Genomic DNA, 20,682 nt, shown 5'->3' on the forward strand with positions numbered 1-20,682 from the left:
AGGAGATCTAAAGTGCTTAGCACCTAGAAGCCAGCCTGGTGAGAATGGGAAAGAGTGTCAGGCACTACAGCCTGCCATGGAGAGAAGCCCAGGACATTTCCAGCATGGAAGACACCCAGAGAAAGCGGACTGCCATTTGGAGAGCAGCCATCGGTGTTGAATGGGGTCTTCCAGTCTCTCTGAGCAGTTCCCATTATGGACTGAGCCAAACGATTCGAGGGAGAACTGCCCCAAAATGAACAGTCATTAACATTTGATGTGGAAGCACTAATCCGACCTGGCAGATCGCAACTGTCAATGACAGCCATTCACTGAGACCCTACCCTGAGGTGGCAACGGCTATGAGCGTGCACTTGTCTGCAAATGGCCTGGGGGGCCACACCTGTCAAAGACAAGCGTCGCTGTGCAGGCCTGCTGAAGTGATTATCGCCAGCAGGCTTGCCCGAGTGAGGCTGCCACTACAGGTCCCCACAACTGAAGCTGCTGCTAAAGGAACGGGTATATCATGCATGCCCGTCAATGCCATAACCCCCACCAAAGAGGCAGCGAGAAACCTGCACTCTGAGCAGTTTGTCTGCGTGAACTCGGAGTCAAAAGTGACTGAACGGATCATCATAGGAGCCGGTTGGGTGATCTAGAGCAAACTGTACCTGTGCTTGAATAAGGCCTGCACCCATGTGACATCCATGGACCATAGACATTAAAACTCCTTCAGAGGGACGAGGGCGCCAGAGGGGGCGCTGCGCCATCCTGGAGATCGAGCAGTGCAATCGTGTAATCTTACCTTAATTGAACGGTTTGATATTTCATTTTTCTGTGAACTTCAAGGTCTTTCTTTCTAATTAAAAATAAGGACTGGGCTAGACAGAATATTATTGTATGTGTTGAGTTCTGAGTGCTTGCCCCGTCCTCTACCTCACGGAGAAGCCCTTGACTGCTCGATCTCGCTACAGTAGGACCGAGCCCTGGACACCAGGGGCAAACAACCTCAACCGCCACAACTGGGGATCACTCACTCGCTTTACCCTGATCACCGCCACCCCCCCTCCAACCCCACAGCGAGGTCACATAAGTCGCACCCTGGCGCGCTGACGTCAGTTTTCTTCGGAGAACTTTTCCGCGCCACAACGCGGAGCCATCACAAACAAAACTGAGAGTATGGGAACAGTGTGCGAAAAAAATTAGTGAAACAGAAAGGGAAGAAACGAATGGTGAGGAGCAGCACCATCAGGGACAGTGCCAAGCACTGCGTTACTGAAAGCCACGGAAAGGAAAGAGCAGAGCACCGCTCTGAGAAGCAACCCCGCAAAGCGAAGGCGATATCCTCCCTGCAGGCAGAAAAACATGTGAAAAATGTTGTGGCAGACGTCAAAGTCTGCAACCAAAATCTATAACAGTGAAGAGCAACAAGTAAGGAACAGATGAGTAATGACAAAGTACCCCAAGACAACACCAAGGAGCATCGTATCCCCAGTAAAGAGCTAAGGGCTCAGACACAGCCAAGAGACCCCAACCTAGAGGACTGCAGAGGAGTCAGAAACCCCAAGCAATGAAAAAGGGGAGACGATTAGGAGTAGGCCCCCCACTGGAAGAACCAGGGTGGAGGGATGCAGAAGGACACATGAACCTACCGAAAGGAAGGAGTGCAACAAATAACAGAACAAAGCATCCAGCCAGGGAGGAAGTGAAAGAGGGAACCCGCAGAAGACAAAGCCACCCAGAGGGAGGCGAGTGCAGAAGACCAAGCTGAAAGGTCCTCACAGAACAGGGAGGAAGGGCGGAACGTGAAGGAATCTGCGTCTAGAATCGTCTCTACCAGATACATCGTTACCAAAGGTAAGTAACTTGTACATCTGATAGAGACTACTTGCCGCAGGTTCCTGAACGTAGATTAGATACCCTAGCCGTACCCAAAGGGGAGGAGGGTCTCCGAGAGAACCTCACCAGCTTGGAAGAACACAAGGACCCAACAGGGGATGTGTCAGAGGGACAGGAAGGACCGCCCAGCCCCCACCAAGCAGAAGGTGGTAAGAACAAGGAGAAGGGAAGGCCAGGATACCACAAGCCTACCCGAGGGGCAAAGGGCATCGGCCAGAAAACCCAGAGAGACAGGTGGCACCAAGAGAGCACCAAAGGAAGAAAAGAACCCCCCGCAAAATCCAAGGAGAAGAGGTGGAACGGAGGCAGAGCCCGCCTCAGGAGAACACACACAGCGAAGGGGACAGCTGAACGAGCATCAGCCCCGAGGCAGAGGACAAGGCAGGAACGGCCCCACAGCCGATAAGCGCATACGTGAAAAGGAAGACACAGTCGCACAAAACTCCAGCAAACAAGGGTCAGGAGCACACGGGTACACGCAGAGGCCCACGGAAGTGGACCATAACAACCAGGCATGCGCAGCAGGCAGCAGGTAAATACCATGAAGTAGGGTGCCCAGAACAAGCCGAGCGCAAGACAAAGACAGAGGCAAGGGAACCCCAGAACAAGTCTCAGAGAAGGACCGTCCCAGTGGCACAACCTGGCCCATGAAGAGAAGCGTGACCGACCAGAAGATAAAGAGGAGAAGAACACCCCAAGACGCAGCCGGGTGGGGGAGGTGGGAAGGGGAACAAAACTACCTCCGGGAAGCGAGAAATATATAGTACAGACCCAAAGCCAGCAACTAGAACACAGGAGAACACCAGGAATATCCGAGCCCCCCTGGAACACAAGGCAGAGGACCAGGCCGAAATGTTGGATAATAAGGTGGAAACACCAAGACACAACACCGTAGACGGCATGACAACAGGCGCTCTGGCGAGCTAGAGGCTGAAGAGGAAAAGCAAAATGCACAGAAGCAGATATCCCGCATGAACAAAGGGTAAATTGTACGACCGGCAAGCCCTGTAGAAGAAGGATAGAAACACCACCGGATACTGAGCAGGACAGACCACACCAAGCGGTATACAGTGACATCAGGAAACGCGAGGAACCCGAGAAGGTATCCACACCCGCCCAGCTTAGGACAGAGCTATTCAATAGCCAACAAGTACCCCACCTAGGGTATGACACGTCCGAACACAAAATAGGGGAACACCTCTTAGGGAAACATGCAGCAGAGGTCAAGAATATAAAAGACCTGTGGGTATCACCACAGGCGGCTTACCAATCAACCAAAAAAAGAACACAGATGGTCCAACCTGAGGACCTATACGGCTTTACTAACAGCCAAAAGTCACAACAGCTGAAGGGCTGTACCAGCATCCAAAAGTACAGAGGGGCCAACTTAAGGACCCTGTAGGCATTCCAAGCCACACACAGCACTCAGACGGGCCAACCGAAACACTAGGCCCAAAGAGAATGGTCGGATAAACGCCTCCCATAAGACACCGGAGGACCGACAAGCCGAAGCTTACGGAGGGGGAGGAGGAGGGAGCCCCGCAAGGAGTCGTTGAATAGCGGGGTCCGCGTGGGTGTTAAATAAAAGAAACCCATCAAAAGGCAGGTAGGCAAGACGCTCCCGAATATTCTCTGGAAAGACGCTATCCCGCAACCAAGCATGGCGGCGGAGGGCTACAGAACTCGCCATAGCGCAGGCAAGAGATTCCGAGACATCCAAGACCGAACGGAGAATAAATGCAGCTAACTCCCGACCATCCAGTACATGGTGCCGCAGATCAGCACGGGCACCTTTGTAGGAGATGCGAGACAGAAGGAACTCCGCGGAATCCCATAGGGCGGAGGGAAGTTTGTTAAGCGCGCAGAGCAGCACTACTGAAAGCGGAAATGTTACGCCCCCAGGAGTTCAACCACCGGGCCTCCCGTGACGGAGGGAGCAAGACTGAAGGCAAGGAAGGAAAAGCAGTCTGCAGGACAAGGCCCTGGGCAGAGGGGTGGGAAAAAAAGGCAGACCGGATCGTGCAGGGCAGGACGGTGGAGGAGAGGCTGAGGCACCGGCTCCCGCATAGCAGGACACCCCCAGAAGAGAGTTGTGAAGCGTAGATTCACATTCCCTTGATGGGCTTCCCTGCTTCAGGCGAGAAAACATGGACGTGGGCCCTCACTGCAGGGGACACCCTCCGGTTCTATGCCACTCTGAATTCACGTTGTTTCCTCTAATTAATAAAACACAACAATAACAACAACAAAAACACACAATTTATTTTTTCAGGTCGAACTAGGCTACCCCACTGGTACTCCCTAGTTGTCCACGGCCAGGACCAGACCACCCAGGTACCACTGGTCCATGCCAAACCACAGAGTGGGGGGCAGTAACCCCCGGTATACAATAACCATTCTCCACTCTCCCTCAGTGTAGTTTCAAACTACCACTGATCCTCCAACCTGGGGTCCGCACCCTGAGGCTGACCAGAGGTCACGGGCAAGAATGCCCCACCCTACCTCTACTTCTGGGGTTCCGCACCCTCCCAGGGAAGCACCCACCAGAACACAACTCTCCCACCAGTCCAGGACCTCTCTCCACCAACTGGTCTACCACCTGGGATCCACGGGGGTCAGAGACGAGGACTCCCTCCCGCTGCACCCCCTTCCACTGTAGAGCAGGGTCTCTTCACTTAAGATGAGCCCCCCCCTGCCCTCAGGACTACAGCTGCCCTCACGTCCAGATCCGGAAACACCAGCTACTGGCTCCCCAACCGAGGGACGTACCCTTTGGTCAGATGCTTGGCGAACCAGGACTTCCTGAGGGCGACACATCCCTAGCGTGTCGTGTGACAGTCTGCCTGGCGCAGAGGTCACGACCTCCTGTCCCTCTGACAGTGCGTGAAGATGCCCCAGGACAGAAGTGGTGGCTTAATCATGGTCACTCACTGGTGGCTCAGCCCTTCTGGCCGGCCCCTGACCTACTGGTACCCACTGGGGGGACTCCCCTTTCACCCCTCTAAACTGAACCTCCGCACCCTCCACCTAGGAGTGGCACTGCTAGACACCAAAACTGATGAAGGCCTGCCTACAGACACTCCCGAAAACAAGCTTCAAAGACTCACAAAGAATTTACACCCTCCAGGTGTTGGTACGACTTCGGAAAACAATTACTGGGAGATTCTCTCTGACACAACAGACTGAAGAACCTTTTAACACCATTTAACACTCAATCGTCCAGTGCAACACAACATTCATCCACACTCCCTCCCCCCCCCCCCCCAATACTGGTGAGACAGCATCCTACTGCCCCTGAACACAACCTGCACCTCAAACTGGAAACCAGGTACCATACTCTGGGAACCGGGAATGGGACTTCTTGCACTGGCCTACCAATCGCTGCCACCACTGGATCCCACCCTCCTGGGTATACCAGAAAACGGAGAAAAAAAAAACTGCACTTAGGGGATAATCTACCCTCCCAAGCTAGTTACTCCATGCTAATTAGGCTACCACTATAGGCCAACCCCATAATACTAATCTGCACAAGAAAAAGACCTTTCCTAAGAAATGACATTTAAACAACTTAGACACAATAATCCCTTTCCATGTGACTATCTAAAAATGCAGAGTTTTGTAGTGCAGCCAGTTCTCGCTGTGGTATTGCGCAAATGCAAGTCCTAATCCCACTGTGGAAATATGGATTTTTCTGATCAGTTATGTCCCCTATCTTGGACCCCAACGGTTCCATGTATGAATCACAAATACATGTATGTTCCCTCCAGTTCCAGTTATGAAGACGCAAACACGTGTGCGTCCACCGTCAACATGTCCTCTGTCAGATCCGCCATGAATAGGCCGGATATTCCATTCCTAAGTATGAAAGGCCACCGGCTTTATATGGTTCACTTATGCCATTTTACAGTCCAGGCAAGTAGGCCCTGATTCTGTCATCGAACTCTTCTTGCCTTCTGCCTCTGAAAGCTCCAGTCTGAGCCTGCATCTGTGACCATGAACTTTGTCTCATTCTCTGCGCGGCTCACGAAGCCTGACATCAGCCCGCTGCCTGCCAAAAACTGTATTTCACCTTCGAAATTATCTGCTCTGTTCCCTGCCCGATGCATTCCTGTCTAGTAGTTTAAGTAAACATTCTTCCAGCTACCGAGCAAAGGCCCGGCTTCTCTGTCTTTATGCAAGTAATTCATAGCCCTATTGCTATGGAAGATTTCCGCCCTCGCATCTAGTGTAGACACTTAGACGCTTGTACACGCACTAATGGTCAGTATAGTCAGTATAGAATAAGATTCTACTCGAAGAGACCTCTCTTTTGGATAACTTAGTTCTTTAAACATAGGATGTTAGATATGATTTGGGATTAGGTTGACTTGACCCTCCAGACTTCTGTCGCCACATGTAGAGCTAAATGTCAAGTCCCCTTCACCCCCTAGTTACACGTCAATTACACGTCATGCTGCTGCGCGCGCATCTCTGCCAAGTATTTCTGCTGACATTGCGAAATTATTTCATAGGTCCACCCATATGTGACATCATAACCAATGACGTTTTCCTTGTTACACCCAATTACGCCTCCTTCAGCTACGCATGTGAAATGTTATCTTTGCTATCAATTGTTACGCCTCTTGCATTGGCCTCACTGTAATGCCTATTGTATAAAAATGAATAATTATCAATAATGTATGTACTTCACTTCCTGAACCTTCGTGGTGATGGAACTTGGAGCAACCGATTATAATCGACCATTGGAATAAAGCCCATTCCGAACCTCTAATACCACGGATTCTGCCTCTTATTTACTGAGCTATTTTATTATGTTTCTGTATCAAATTAAGTCCCGGTAATTAAATTATTTACCACACCACCGCTGATCACCAATGTTCGAAATGGGATTTCTGGCTGGCTAGGGCGTGCGCCAAAGCCAGGCAGAAACCACCACTCTAGTCAGGGTAAGGAAGTTACACGCCAAAGATAACCCCTGCTCACCCCCTTGGTAGCTTGGCACGAGCAGTCAGGCTTATCCTGGAGGCAATGTGTGTAGCATTTGTGCACGCACCCAGCATCAACATCCCAGGCCCACCACAAAAGAAACTCCACACAAGGTTATATATAAAAATAGCCTTTGTATTATCATAACACATTAGCATAGTAAGCACATATTATACAGGGTGCCACCTGGCACTAGGTCATATTTACAAGGGATTATTTACACCTGACCGGGCCCACTGGACCACTGTCAGTACCATCACAAAGTGAACTTAGTAAATGTAGAATTGATCATAAACAGAGAACACAACCAGTAACTACTGGTAACCACTGTACTTAGCATCAGCCTGTAACATACACCACATTATGCACAGTATCACATTAGGCGCCAAACGCATTGTACGCCAACCTCATCAGCAGAAACACATTATGCAATTCTCTCACAAGTTTAAACACATTAGACCCTAACCTCCTAAGCGTAACTACATTAGGGAATAACTCTCCCTAGCATAAACCATCATATGTGAACCAACCGCAATCATAAAACACATTTAGAGGTATAACACAGGTGCGTAAATCATTCTACATAGATTACATTTCCTGGCACCCAAGAATCACAGTAGGGCCTGGCGCCCTATAAACCTAACAATCCCCCCCCCCCCTGGCCAACTGGCCATCTCAGAAAATTTGGCTCAAATGCCCTGTGTCCCCAAAGTCAAGGCACGCTGCCTAGCAGCAGGACCCAATTGCGCCACTGCGCAAAATCCTAAACGGTGCAGCTGCCCACTACTTGCTGGGCAGCTGTGAGAGTTAAAACATGGTATGGGCTTTCAATGGCCCTGGAAACAGCTATGCAAAACATGGAAGCCATCTGGCACGGGAAAGCAGCATGTCCCCAAGCACTGGGGAAAGGACACGGCCCCTCTGGCCCTTAACCCAGATATGCCCCCTTCGTTGGAGCCACACGGGGCTCTGGGGATTATGGGGCCAAACATGGGAGCCACGTAGGCTCTGGAAATAATTATGCCCCCCTGGAGCGCACTGGCTCCGTAAATGAATATATCCCCAAGCGTTGGAGCCACTCGGGGCTCTAGAACAATAATGCCACTTTGGAGTCACGCAGGCTCAGAAATGAAGGTATAATTGTTGGAGCGGCCCACTGCACATGCAGGGTCGCTCTGACTCGGTGCCTCGTATGGCGCTTTAAACGAACCTTGCTCCCCCAAGGAGTGGGAGCGAACTGCCCATGTCCCCTGCCCAGCCCTAACTCACCGGCGCAGGGGGACTCCTCTCCCGTTGGCCCCGGTCGGGCCTCTCGATGCGGCGGGACCAGCAGCACTCCTCTCGCGGCACGGGGATCCCTTTCACTCGTGGGAGCCCCGTGCTGCCATCGGCGGCTTCGGCCGCCTTCCTGCTTCACCCACGCCCCACCCCACCCCCGGGACCCCGGGCTCCTCCTCCATTCTCTGGGAGGCGGGGTGGGCTCCCGTTCTCCCTCACGCTCTCCACACCAGGGCCCCGGCTTACGGGAGCCCCGCACCGACGCAGCACAACTTCCGGTCCTGCCGCGGCCCCGCCCCCGTCACAGGCCGACTTGCCTGACTTCTGGGGCGGCCATGGCAGGGCGGTGGCGGCAATCTCGGGTACAATGAGGGGTAGGCTCCCTCTTCCTGAAGAAATATAGCGGGGTGGGCACCCGCAACACCTAAAAATATAAGTAGCGGCCATAAGCGGGGTGGGCACCCGCAAGGAACAATTAAAAGGGGCACGCAAAGACGCAGGGCGGGCACCTGCAAATAATTAAAGCGAAGTAAGCGGGGCATCCGCAAGGCTCACGAGGGGGGGCGGGGGGAGGAATCCCTACGATGGCGATTCCCTCAGCCAAGGCTGCAGCGTCGCGCGGCTCAGCCCACAGGCACTCCCCTTTCATGGGAAAGGCTCAAAAAGCGCTCCCAGGGCACTTGGCAGGCGGTAACAAGCCTTGGTAAAGGAAAAGCAACCAAAAAGGTCCAAGAAGTCCTAGGCATCAAAAAATGGAGCAAAACAGCTCCCAGCAAGGAGAGGGGGGGGGGGGGGCTAGGGGGTTGGGGGGCAAGTCCTCCAGGCATCCAGGGGCAGGGCAGGGCCCAGGGAGGCAAGCCTTCCCCTGAGCCCCAGCAGCAGCACGCCCCTGGTAGATTCAAGTCCACAAACAAGAACATTTTCATGGGGTCACAGCCCCTTCTTTTATACAGCATTTTCCTTTGTTCTGCAACTGTAGGGCCAGGGGCGAACCAGATACAAATGGTTCAGGAGCACTTTGTTTTGCCCAGCTCCCCTCTCTATTCACAGGACAGGCCAGGGACATCAGACGCACCACAGGAGGTGGAGCCAGCATTGTGAAGGGAAGGCCCAGCCCCATTCAGGTCCCAGGTGCAACTCCTCCCTCCCATCTACATGCAGATCTCTCCATTCACCACCGGGCAGACTCACCCTGGCTCCTGGAATTCCCCAGCCCTCTCAGCTCCTGAGAATCACAAGCCAGATAGGCAATTCACATTGCAAAGCAATGCCAACTTCTAGAAGTGGCACTTTTCCACCAGTCACAATAAATCTGCGCACACCATTGCGCAGCATTTATTCTCACGAGTTCGCACATGCCAAACTCGCCCCTGCACTCCTCTCACATCAGGAACTACCATGGACACACATATCCCCCATGCATTCCTATGGGAGGGCAGGCCAGTCTCACTAAATGTAACACAGAGCGTACGCACTTTACACTGGGACACAGTGCTAAATTGCCTATAGGCCTAAAACTACTAACACTACGGTGCCGATTCCAATCCTGGACAAACCGGGTACGAACCGTCGGTCGGAGGGTTTTCTCCGTCCGACTCGTACCCGGTAAAATAACCCTACAAACTTGCAAGTACGATTCGTACGGAAACGCCATTTCCGTACGAGTCGGAAAAAACACCGACCGACTGTAAATACACATACCAATGTGATCCGGGACAGCGCCGACGTGACGTCGGGACGCATGCAGGCTGCATTTCACGAACCAGGCAGTACGAATCGTACCAACACCAGTCCGTACGGCAATATTTTTACGGCACCCAAAAAGTGCCGGAAAAGCAAAGTACGGCGCGATGCGAGCGGAATTGGGGGCCCGGTACACGCCGAACCCCCCCCCCCCCCCGCGGTTGTACGTGCCATACCCCCACCCGTGTATGTACGTGCCGTACCCCCACCCGTGTATGTACGAGACGTACCCCCACCCGTGTACCCCCACCCTTGAATGTATGGTGCGGACCCCCAGCGCGTAGCACCCTACATACACGGGTGGGGGTACGTCTCGTACATACACGGGTGGGGGTACCACTCGTACATACACGGGTGGGGGTACGACTCGTACATACACGGGTGGGGGTACGACTCGTACGTATGCGGGCACATGTCTCCATGGTTGGTATTGAAGTTCGCGCCGGACGGTCTTTTTTCCATACGGGTGTACATTCGGACGGACGGGACAGATCGTACTTGCACGCTCGGACTTCATTTTTCCGATTCGTACGGATAATCGTCCGGGGACGTGTCGGACACTTTTTCCGACCCGAGGACGTGTGGGGGAATTTTCCCAATGCGATTCATATGGACTTTTTCCCATACGAATCGTACTTGCCAGTTTGTACGGTACTTGTACGATTCGTACGGAAAAAAATCCGGATACATTTCGTACGGGGAAAATTTTTCCAGGATCGGAATCTGCACCTACATAGGGAAAAAGGCCAGGATAAATGCAAAAAGTTTAGGGGTGAACCTGCCAAAAGGGCCAGGTCCAACACACAATCTCCAGACACACCCATGCATACACATACTCACATAGATATATAGATATATATCTCATCTCACAGATGTATATATCCAGACCCAGGGATACACAAACTCACAGAGGCACACACTCATACAGATGCACACATTTATTTGCACACTCACAAATACCACCAGATCATGTGAAATGTGAACTCACAGACATTCACATATGAATTACAAACTCACAGCCAATAGATTCACACTAAAACATACACATCCCAGAAACACACACACACACATTTATTGGCATATTTTGATGCTCAAAATGCATACATACAAAGACATACAGAAACACTTAACCGTGCCCACAGAAATACACAATGACAGAGAAGCACAGGCATGCATGCACACCCAAAGATAACTCCAGGACCATCCATCGAAGCACAAATACTGTAACACAAGTGTGAACATGCCCGCACACTCACATACCCACACATACACTCACAGGTATAAACTCACTGCCAGATAATGCCACACATGTAAATACATACATTAATACACATTACGTAAGCATATATGTATTATCTTAGGGTGAGCCGAGTAATTTTTATTTTGGTTTGTTTTAAGACACACCCATGGCTGATTTCTGGCCAAATGTCCAACAGCATGGACTCTGGTCACTATATTTACCTAGGGTGCATCACAACCTGGTATGTGGGGTGTCTCATTGGCTTCTGTGTGTCTTTAAATTTAAGACGTACACACAAGTACATGGGCAAATAGAGACACAGCCATCACGCAGCCACTCACCCTCATGGTTTTATATTCTTCCTTGAGTCTCGACTCCAGAATATATTCCTCCTCTTTCTTCAGAAGACGCAGCCACTCTTGAAGTTTTACCTGCAGAGATGAAATTGCAAGAAATAAGTGTAGATCAGTAGAGTGCGGTCTTACTTACAAAAAAATATCATTACAGTACCAAACATACCTGCCCAGACTGTACCAGCCACACATACAGATTGTATGCATCAGTTGTACATATCAAGACTGTTAGTACCAGCCTCGAGAATCACAAACAAGGACACAGACAAGGGCGTCACCTATTTGCACCTTTTCAGATCTGGAAGGACCTAGGGCCAGAACTCCTGCTCCAGGTAAACTAGCTTCATGACTGGCACTTACTCCTACTTGATAAAGACATTAGTATTTTACACCTAAACCCATAATAATACTTAGATGGGAAACTACTTTAAAAAATAAACGTTGTCGTAGTGACATTTTCAAAGCACTAAGTAAAAGTATCTATAATACCAGCCCAGAATAAACTGAACACTCATGTTGCCGTATGACTAGGGGGGGGGGGGGGATTAGAAGCACCAAACTTTAAACTGTACTACTACTGTGCACAGGCACACCACACTCACAACTGGATACACCCCCCGGCATATATATGGCTCACCAAGCAATTGAGCAAGACACAGCACATCAATACCCTAGAGTGCCCCGATTGGGAGGGCACCTCGACAGAGCCGTACTGAATTAAACTCAGTGAATAGTGCACGGCTGGCCTGCCCTGAGCTATACACCCCCGGAATAGTCCCCGACTCACCACCCGCTTTACTTAATCACAGCTGACAAACAGACCCGCAACAGAATAAGAGGGGAGGGGGGGGGAATAACTAAGATAGTAGATTTGTTTCCCCGGTGGCGTCTATATAGACTTAGCCACCATCGGCAGACACATACAGCCTACACTAGTGGAAACTTTCACCAACATACGAATGCAAGCCTTTTGTAAGGTGCACGATTCATCCTCTCTGTAGGAACCAAGAGCGTGCAAAGCATTCGTTACTCTGAATGCTGCAATCCAACGCTCACTGGACCAGTACATTTTACGCTCCTACAGACAGACGCCCCATTGATTACCGCTACAGCGAAATGGTAAACATCCCTGGCCACACAACTACTGAGCGAAAATGGCTCTATTGCGTCAAACAAGCGGACAATGTTATGTTAATTAGTCTAACGAGCACAGCTACTCCAAGGAGTGTCCCGGCGCGAGCATAGAGAAACTGAGAGCATATCCAAAACTTAGACAAAAAGAAACGTTTAACAGTTTTCTAAAAACCACCGGATCTTCAACACTGCGAAGCGCCTGCGGAAGAGCATTCCAAGCCTGGGCTGCCTGAACGGCGAGGGAACCACCACCTAGCCTATGCCGGCAGAAGCGGGGAACCTTTGCCAAAACGCAATAACCTCCCTTGAACATAAAAGGAGAACAGTTTCTGCAGATAGAGTGGCCCCAGGCCATGTAGAGCACGATGGACAATAGTGAGAGATTTAAACTTCACCCGAGCCATCATTGGAAGCCAGTGAAGAGAGCGTAGGTAACCTCGCACGCTAATCCTTAAGGGAATCTCTCCCAAAAGGCGAGCCGCTGCATTCTGCACCACTTGAAGTTTATTAAGAGAATATGCCGGAATCCCCACATACAGCGCATTGGCATAGTCCAGGCGGGAGAGAATGAGCGCACAAACCACTGACTCTTTCACCGCCCGAGGAAGAAGCGGTAGAAATCTTCTCAGGACTCTAAGGAGGCCGAAACAGCATCCCGAAAGTCTCTTTACTTGAGTTGCAAAGGAGAGATAATCTTTGAACCACACTCCTAAGTTCTTGGCAATACAGCTGCTGGACGATGGAGGCGGGAACTCGGATGGCCAAATCGTATCTCTAAAACCAACCAGGGGAGAAATTACCGTACAAAAGTATCTCTGACTTATCTTCATTGCATTTTAATTGGGCATTCGCAAGCCACTTGAATACAGAAGACAGGCAGAATTGAACGGAAGTCACGGCTTCCTCATTTTTATTCAGGGTAAATAGTAGCTGGGTGTCATCAGCATATGCAATCACCTTAGCCCCCAAATCCTCCGCCAATTTGACTAGAGGAGTAAGATAGATGTTAAACAAAAGGGGGCTAAGGGATGATTCCTATGGCACGGATCACTGACGAAATATCGAGAAGGATAATATCGACTTGTCAAAATATCGAGGAAAAAATACAGAATGCCAAAATATCGAATCCCTATCTACAAACAGGTAAGTTCAAAAATATAGAATCCAAAATATCGTTGTAAAAAATAGTTGGTCAAAATATCGATTTTTTAAAATGTATTAAAAGTAATGTAAAATTAATGAAATACATATAATTAACTAAAATACTTAAAAATACTTAAATACCTTTAAAATTAATAAATAATTAAGTAAAAAAAAAAAAAGAATTTAATACATATATATTTATGTAATATTAAAGATATTCAATATTTTTTGCGTAGGATAGTGGGAGGTAAAATTTACTATTACCACTCCAGTAAGTGCAATAGTAGGGAAAGCATTGGATAGAGGGAGGGTAAAAATTAATATTCCCACTCCAGAGAGTGCAACAGTAGGGAAAACGTCAAATGGCGTAGGGGTAAAAATTACTATTCCCACTCCAGTGAGTGCAACAGTAGGGAAAACAATAATTTTATATTTTATTAAAAATAATTTAATTATTAATGCCAAAAAAGTATTTACCTATTAATAATGAATCAACCAATTAATTTTCAATACCAACAATTAATACAAATACCTCAAGTCAAGTCAATTCAATAATCTTTATTCGGATAAAAGACAAGATATCCATAAAAGATACAATTCATACAACAATATTAGACTCCAATAAAAATGATATGAGTCAATTATATACATTTCCAGTAAAATCAATAATATAAAATCCCTATATAAAAACAAGTTAAAAAACGAACAATCCAATGCAGAAAGCCTTTATATACGACAATCTTACATGAAAGGGGGTAAAATATATCTGTATGTATCAAATCATTCCCAGACAAATTGTCCATTATCTGCTTCATTGGGCCTCTCCTTTGGTCAATCTTAATTTGACTGCAAGTCTCAAAAAGTGCACAGTGCTAAATAAGACAAAAGGGTCAGTCGACATTTTAAGGAACAAAAGGGCCACTTTGGCCTGTCTAATTTTAGCTCGTTTTAAGACTGTTTTTAAAAACCGGGACCTTGGTAGTGCATAAAAGGGACAAAGAAGAACGAAGTGTAGGGTGTCCTGCGGAGATCGCAGCCGCAGCACCCTTTTGTCCTAACATCGCTCACAAAGCCAGCGGGGACTGACAAAATGTGATGCACAAGATTTAACCTGAATCTAGTCATCAGGAATCTGTCCTGTTTGTTGTATGTGTTAGACAGGTAGGCTTCCATCCCCACGGAGGTTTTTGTGAGCTGATAGTCACGGACACTATGTTTTCGGCCTTCTATTTCCTCTCTTGCCCTGGCTATATGTCGTAGGTGGTCAGCCTTGGTGAGAACCAGATCATTCTTGGCCAGTGTGGAAGGTTTGTTGAAAAAGGATGCGTGGTCCAATGTATCTAGTGCCTCCCTGACGTACTTGAGCCAAGGTATTAGCAGGCCCTTATCCCCCCTCATGCAATCCTCCAAGATTTGTCTAGTTAACAGTGCCTCGGGGTTTGTCCAGATCTTGATCCAGCAAATTAACGGATTGAGCTGTATCCTGTCACCAAGGTGAGGAATGCCCAATTCCTCGTGGGCGATGTATGAGGGGATACATTGGGGCACTTGCAATAATCTCCTTAGGAACTTGTTTTCTTCCACTTGGATTTTGCTTGGGTCTATAAAACCCCACAGCTCGCTCCCATACAAAGTCTTAGCACAGCAAACTGACCTATATAGCGTTACTATTTCTTTGGGAGACCACCGACCCAGTCTACTTGCATAATTCATGATTGACCCCGCTGCACTCGGGTGTTGACTGCATTTGTGCTTTGCAAGGGGTTTAAAAGAGAGGTCCTTGTCGAACATGATCCCCAAGTAATTAAAGGTTTTTACCTTCTCAAGTTTGTGGGTGCCTATAGAGAAGGTGTAATTCCTTAGAGGCGTTTTGCCCGCTTCCATAACATAAGACTTTGATAGGTTGGGAACTAAGTCTAAATCTGCCATGAAACGTACAAAGCCGCTGATGAGGGTCTGCAGGCTCCTTCCTGTGCGTGCCAGGAGTACCGCGTCATCTGCATAAAGGAGGACTGGTATACTTCTCCTCCCAATGCAGGGACAATCGGCCTCCAGCTCTCTGAGTGCCTTGTCAAGTCCATTAATATAGAGCGTGAACAAAAAAGGGGCGAGGATGCACCCCTGTCTCACCCCTCCACTGCACCCAAAGTCCTCTGTCACTTCCCCTCTCTCACCAAATCTGACTCGTGCCGTGGTATTTAAATGGAGAGTTTGTAGAATATGAATCAGGCCAGGTTCGACACCCATCGCAACCAGGATCTCCCACAGTCGTCTTCTGTTCACACAGTCGAATGCTGCTGAGAGATCCATAAAAGCCAGGTACACGGTGCCTTCCCTGGCCACAGTGTACTTCGCTGTCAGGAGGTACAGGTTAAGGCACTGATCAGTAGTGGAACGCCCGTTTCTAAACCCGTATTGCACATCCGTGATGAGGTTATTTTCATCGGCCCAAGTCAACAGACGATTTAAAACAGCTCTTCCTAAGATTTTTGCTGAGACATCAATAAGGGAAATTGGGCGATAACACTGTGGATCGTTTTTGTTGCCCTTTTTAAATATGGGTACGATCGTGGCAGTGGACCAGGATCTGGGCATGCCTGCTTCAGTGGCTGTGTTCAGCACCCTAGTCAATACCGGGGCCCAAAGCTCTACCTGGCTTTTAAAAAGGTCGGGGGGTATCCCGTCTGGGCCTGGGGCCTTCCTCATCACCAAGCACTCAATTCCCAGTGTGACCTCCTCGACCGTGAAGTGGGACCAATCGTCACCGAGTGATTCTATGTCGATATTTGGCAACTCCTCCGACTCACCACGGTTGTAAAGGCCACTAAAATGCGCCACCCATTCATCTGGCAAAATATGGGAAGCCACCTGAGGCTTATTTGGGGGTTGAAAACATGGGGCGTTTATAATCCTCCAGAAACTGGTCATGTCATGGAGCTCTGCAGCCTCTTTCAGGGATTCCCATGCCTCTGTTTGTAAGGATATTTTTCGCAACTTCGTTGCCTTTTTGTACCGGGCCCTACACGCTGCAATCTCTCCTCTATTCCTAGGGGCGGATGATAATGCCATTTTTAGGTCCCTGTGGGTTCTAGAGCAGTTCTTATCGAACCATCTAGGGCAGCAATCTGCCTGGGACCTTGGTTTACTTCTTAAGAGGGTGTCTATATGCTGTGCGGTGCCCTCAAACGCTGCAATCAAATCCCTCCCCTCAACCGTGGGATCTAAACATCTCCACAGGTGATTCTCGGCATTGGCAAGGAGGGCTTTATGGAGTTGTTCTCCATCGATGTTTTCCCATTTGATTCTTCTTCCTTGATCCTTTGCCTTGAATACACCCGTGGTGGTCCTTCTGTCTATTTTGGTGCCTGGGAGGATGTCCACTAGAAGCATAACCAAGGGGTTGTGATCGCTAAACACGCTGGGTACTATCATAAACTTGCCTATACTGTGTATTAAGACAGTGGGAATGAAGATGTAGTCTATTATTGAATTACAGCCTCTTCCTTTAAAGGAAGGGGCTATATCATCAGAATTCCCCCGATCAATCAGATCCATTGTGTGGGTTAGGGCGAACTCACTCAATATTGTACTCAGGGAGAAACCCTCTCTGGAATGCTCCAAGTGCCAACCCTTAATAGAGGGGCAATTATCCCAAGTGCCGCCCTCCCATTTCAAGTGTGGGCACTGGTGGCAGTTAAAGTCACCCATGAGAATTAGTTGATAGCCCTCGTCCCCTGAGTTCTGAAGGGTGGCCAATCTTTCCTCTAATTCCATCAAGTTTATTAATGATTGTCCAGCATTATAAAAATTTATAAAAATCAGCTTTTGACCCACCAATGAGTATTTTATGCCCTGAATGCAGGCAGAGTCCCACCCCAGATCTTGCCATTTCCCCTGCAATGACAGTGCTACATACGTGATTAAACCGCCTTTGGCTCTTCCCATGTTAGATTTCAGGGCTGGTACAAAAAACATTTTATATCCTTCCAGGAATGGGACAGTTTTGTTAGTTTCCCATGTTTCCTGTAGGCAAATGATTTGAAAATTTGTTATAAATGCTAACCATTCAGTGTTATGGATCTTGGTAGCGAGTCCTGAAATATTCCAGGAAATGATCCCCAAATCCCTGGAGTTTGGAGCTATACCCCTAGTCTTGCTAAGCGTCGTTCTTAGGGAGGGGCTCTTGTCCAGACCGTGTGGTGTTAGCGGCCTGTCTTCCGTTTCCGTCCCTTGCTCTACACCAGGGGCGGCTACTACCACTTGCTCCGGGATCCCTATGGCATCTACAATATTGACCAAGGTAGGATTTACCTGCTCAGGCACCATACTCCCTAATTCCAACAGTCAGTCCTGTTCGTCCAATGCAGAGGGACAAGAGAGCGGTGCAAATCTATTTGTGTCAAATACGGGTGCCACCTCCCTCCGATTTTTGGGGCACCAAGGCCCCCGCCATCCTTGCCCAATGTCTGGTATGTTATTCCTATAAAAAAAGTGCAGGGGTAGCATCGATATAGGTGACTCTAGGCCCCCGTACATGTGTCGGTTGTCAAGTAATTCTCTCACCATCTCGGGGTGTCTAAAATTAACTATGATGCAGTCACCTGTGAATCTTTTCGCGCTATTCCCGATCCAGGCCACCCTCCTAGCCATTAAGATGTGCCCATGTTCGAGCCTCATCCCATGTGATTTGTTACGCGCCCAGTGTACGGTCTTATTTATCAGGGTGCTAGTTGATTCCTCGACATCTTTATTAAGGCCTGGGACACCTACTAGCACTAACGTGTAGGGACTGGATGCAGGGGGTAAATCAAGAATCGGGAGGCCTGGGGTATTCTGTGCGCAAGCAGTGTTGTTGCTAGTGTTGGGCCGGCCTACATTCTCATTTAGACCACAGGGGGTGGTGTTTGGGTCGGGGGGGGTGCGTGTATTACCCTTAGATTTTTGTCCCGGGTGCTTATTGCCAGTGTGTGCTTGTACTAAGGTGGCTTCCCTACAGTTACTGGGTTCAGGTTCGTTATTAAAGGTAACCGTTTTGTCACAGGCAACCCTGTGTGACTCCTCTTCATTCCCTCCACCCTCTTGCCTCCTCTGTGGGAGGATCCCATCTGGCTTTTCAGAGACTGATTCCACCAGCCTCCTTATTGTGCGTTCCAAACTGGAAAGTGCTAATAATACCGGGCCTAGATGTTGGACTAATAGTTGTTCCAATTTTCCTTCCAGTGCTGTAGTGGCTTCGTTTAGCCCTGTCGAGCCATTTATGGTTTTACAGGTTGTGCATTTTGAGCACTCAAGGTTCTTGGTGGTCTTGGTTGGTCCTCTGCGACTAGGCTTACTCGCGGGATTAGGGGTATGCGTCCCTCCTACGGTTACTGGGCCTGGCTGTAATTGAGATCTTTTCGATCGAGTTACCACTTCCCTGGTGGGTGATTGTTTGGATTCAGTGACTACTGCTGGCGAGAGTGCATTTGCCCCCCCCCTTTCTGCTGCTCCTGAGACAGTGTCAGGGTGTTGAGAGCCAGCAGCTTGCGACACCCTGGAAGTCGGGGAAATAATTATGGCAGACGGGCTTTCTAAATCTAGGGACCCCCGTGGACTAGGGTCCGCCACCTGCAAAGGGTCAGGGAGAGTTCCTCCCGGCGTTACACTGAGGGCTAAGTTTCCCAGCGAGGAACGTTTCTTGGCTATTAAAGCGTCCAGGGAAAGCCGCTTTTCCGTCAGTAAGATTTCATGGGCGAGTAGGGACTCTGCTCTTACGATAAAGGCGTCCAGGGTCCCCTTAACCCCTCCCTCCGCCCTAGACTGAGGGTTCTTGCTCTTTACCATGGCGATAGGATAAGGGACGGGACGGGCCAACTATAAATTTAATGGGCACCGAAGGGGTAGTGCAGGACACAACATGGATCTCCCACCACTGCCTCCAACCACTATATGAGGCGGGATGAATGCGGGACTATTGACAGCAAAGAGCGGGGAAAAGTCAGCGGTCAACAGAATGCAATAGATACACCCAGTGAATCGACATCCGCAGCAACAGTCTCAGTGTCCCAAATCCCGTAGCAGCGGTTTTGTACTTGCCTTGCAGAACAGTGCCTGGTAGAGGAGGGAGCAGGATGAGCGATTTGACCCGGCCCGGCCTCTTCCGGCCCCAGACGGCCCGCCCTCTGCCCGGGCTCAGCCCGGCGCCGCCCGCGCGCGTCCCGCGACGCGGGGGGATCCACGTCCTTTTAAGCGCCTCCGGGCGCGTGCTTTGCGTGAGGCGGGCGCTAGGGCACCTGGGGAATGTAGTCTCCCCGCTCTTCGGCCGCACGATGGTAAAGCGGCAGCAGGGGAGACACGGTGTTAATTAGCCCAGGAACAGCGACGGGACAGCAGGTCAGGGATGGCGCCAACAGACTCTCCCCCACAGGGTGTCCAGTTTTCAAATTAGAAATACCTATTAATAAATCAATATACTAAAATTATTTCAATAATTAATTTACAATTAAATTACTTCCCACCATATTCCCCTATATACCCACAACCCGCTACAAATAATAAATTAATACCATTAATATAATACAAATTATTTACCAATTATTAATCAACCAATTAATTTAATACCAATCAATAATTACTTCACAATTAAATTACTTCCCACCCTATTCCCCTATAAACCCACAACCTGCTACAGAAGTAGAACGCAAAATGAAATTAAAAATAATTAATAATTCCTAAAAATTATTATTGAATGTACTATAATTAAATTACTTCCCACCCTAATCCCCTATAAACCCACAACCCGCTACGGAATTAAATTACACAAAAATTAAATAACATAAAATTCATTACTTTAAAAATATTCAAACATACATTCCAAAATTAATACATACTTTTAACACATATACCAACACTTAAAACACAATAAAAAAATTCGATATTTTTAACTAT

General features: G+C 48.9%; 1 protein-coding gene across 2 annotated transcripts in view; it reads right to left on the reverse strand.

The window, feature by feature from the left end:
* Positions 1–20,682, reverse strand: part of LOC146869113 (E3 ubiquitin-protein ligase TRIM39-like) — a 73,888-nt gene that overhangs the window by 39,264 nt on the left and 13,942 nt on the right. Inside the window, exon 2 of one of the 2 annotated variants that reach the window (XM_085609599.1) lies at positions 11,467–11,556. The exons of the other annotated variant lie outside the window; for it this stretch is intronic. Within the exon in view, the coding sequence (XP_085465725.1) occupies positions 11,467–11,556 (90 nt within the window). The remainder of the gene's footprint in view (positions 1–11,466; positions 11,557–20,682) is intronic. 2 annotated transcript variants of the gene reach the window in all.

The sequence above is a fragment of the Triturus cristatus genome, chromosome 1_1 (genome assembly GCF_964204655.1).
Source record: "Triturus cristatus chromosome 1_1, aTriCri1.1, whole genome shotgun sequence".
Lineage (NCBI taxonomy): Eukaryota > Metazoa > Chordata > Amphibia > Caudata > Salamandridae > Triturus > Triturus cristatus.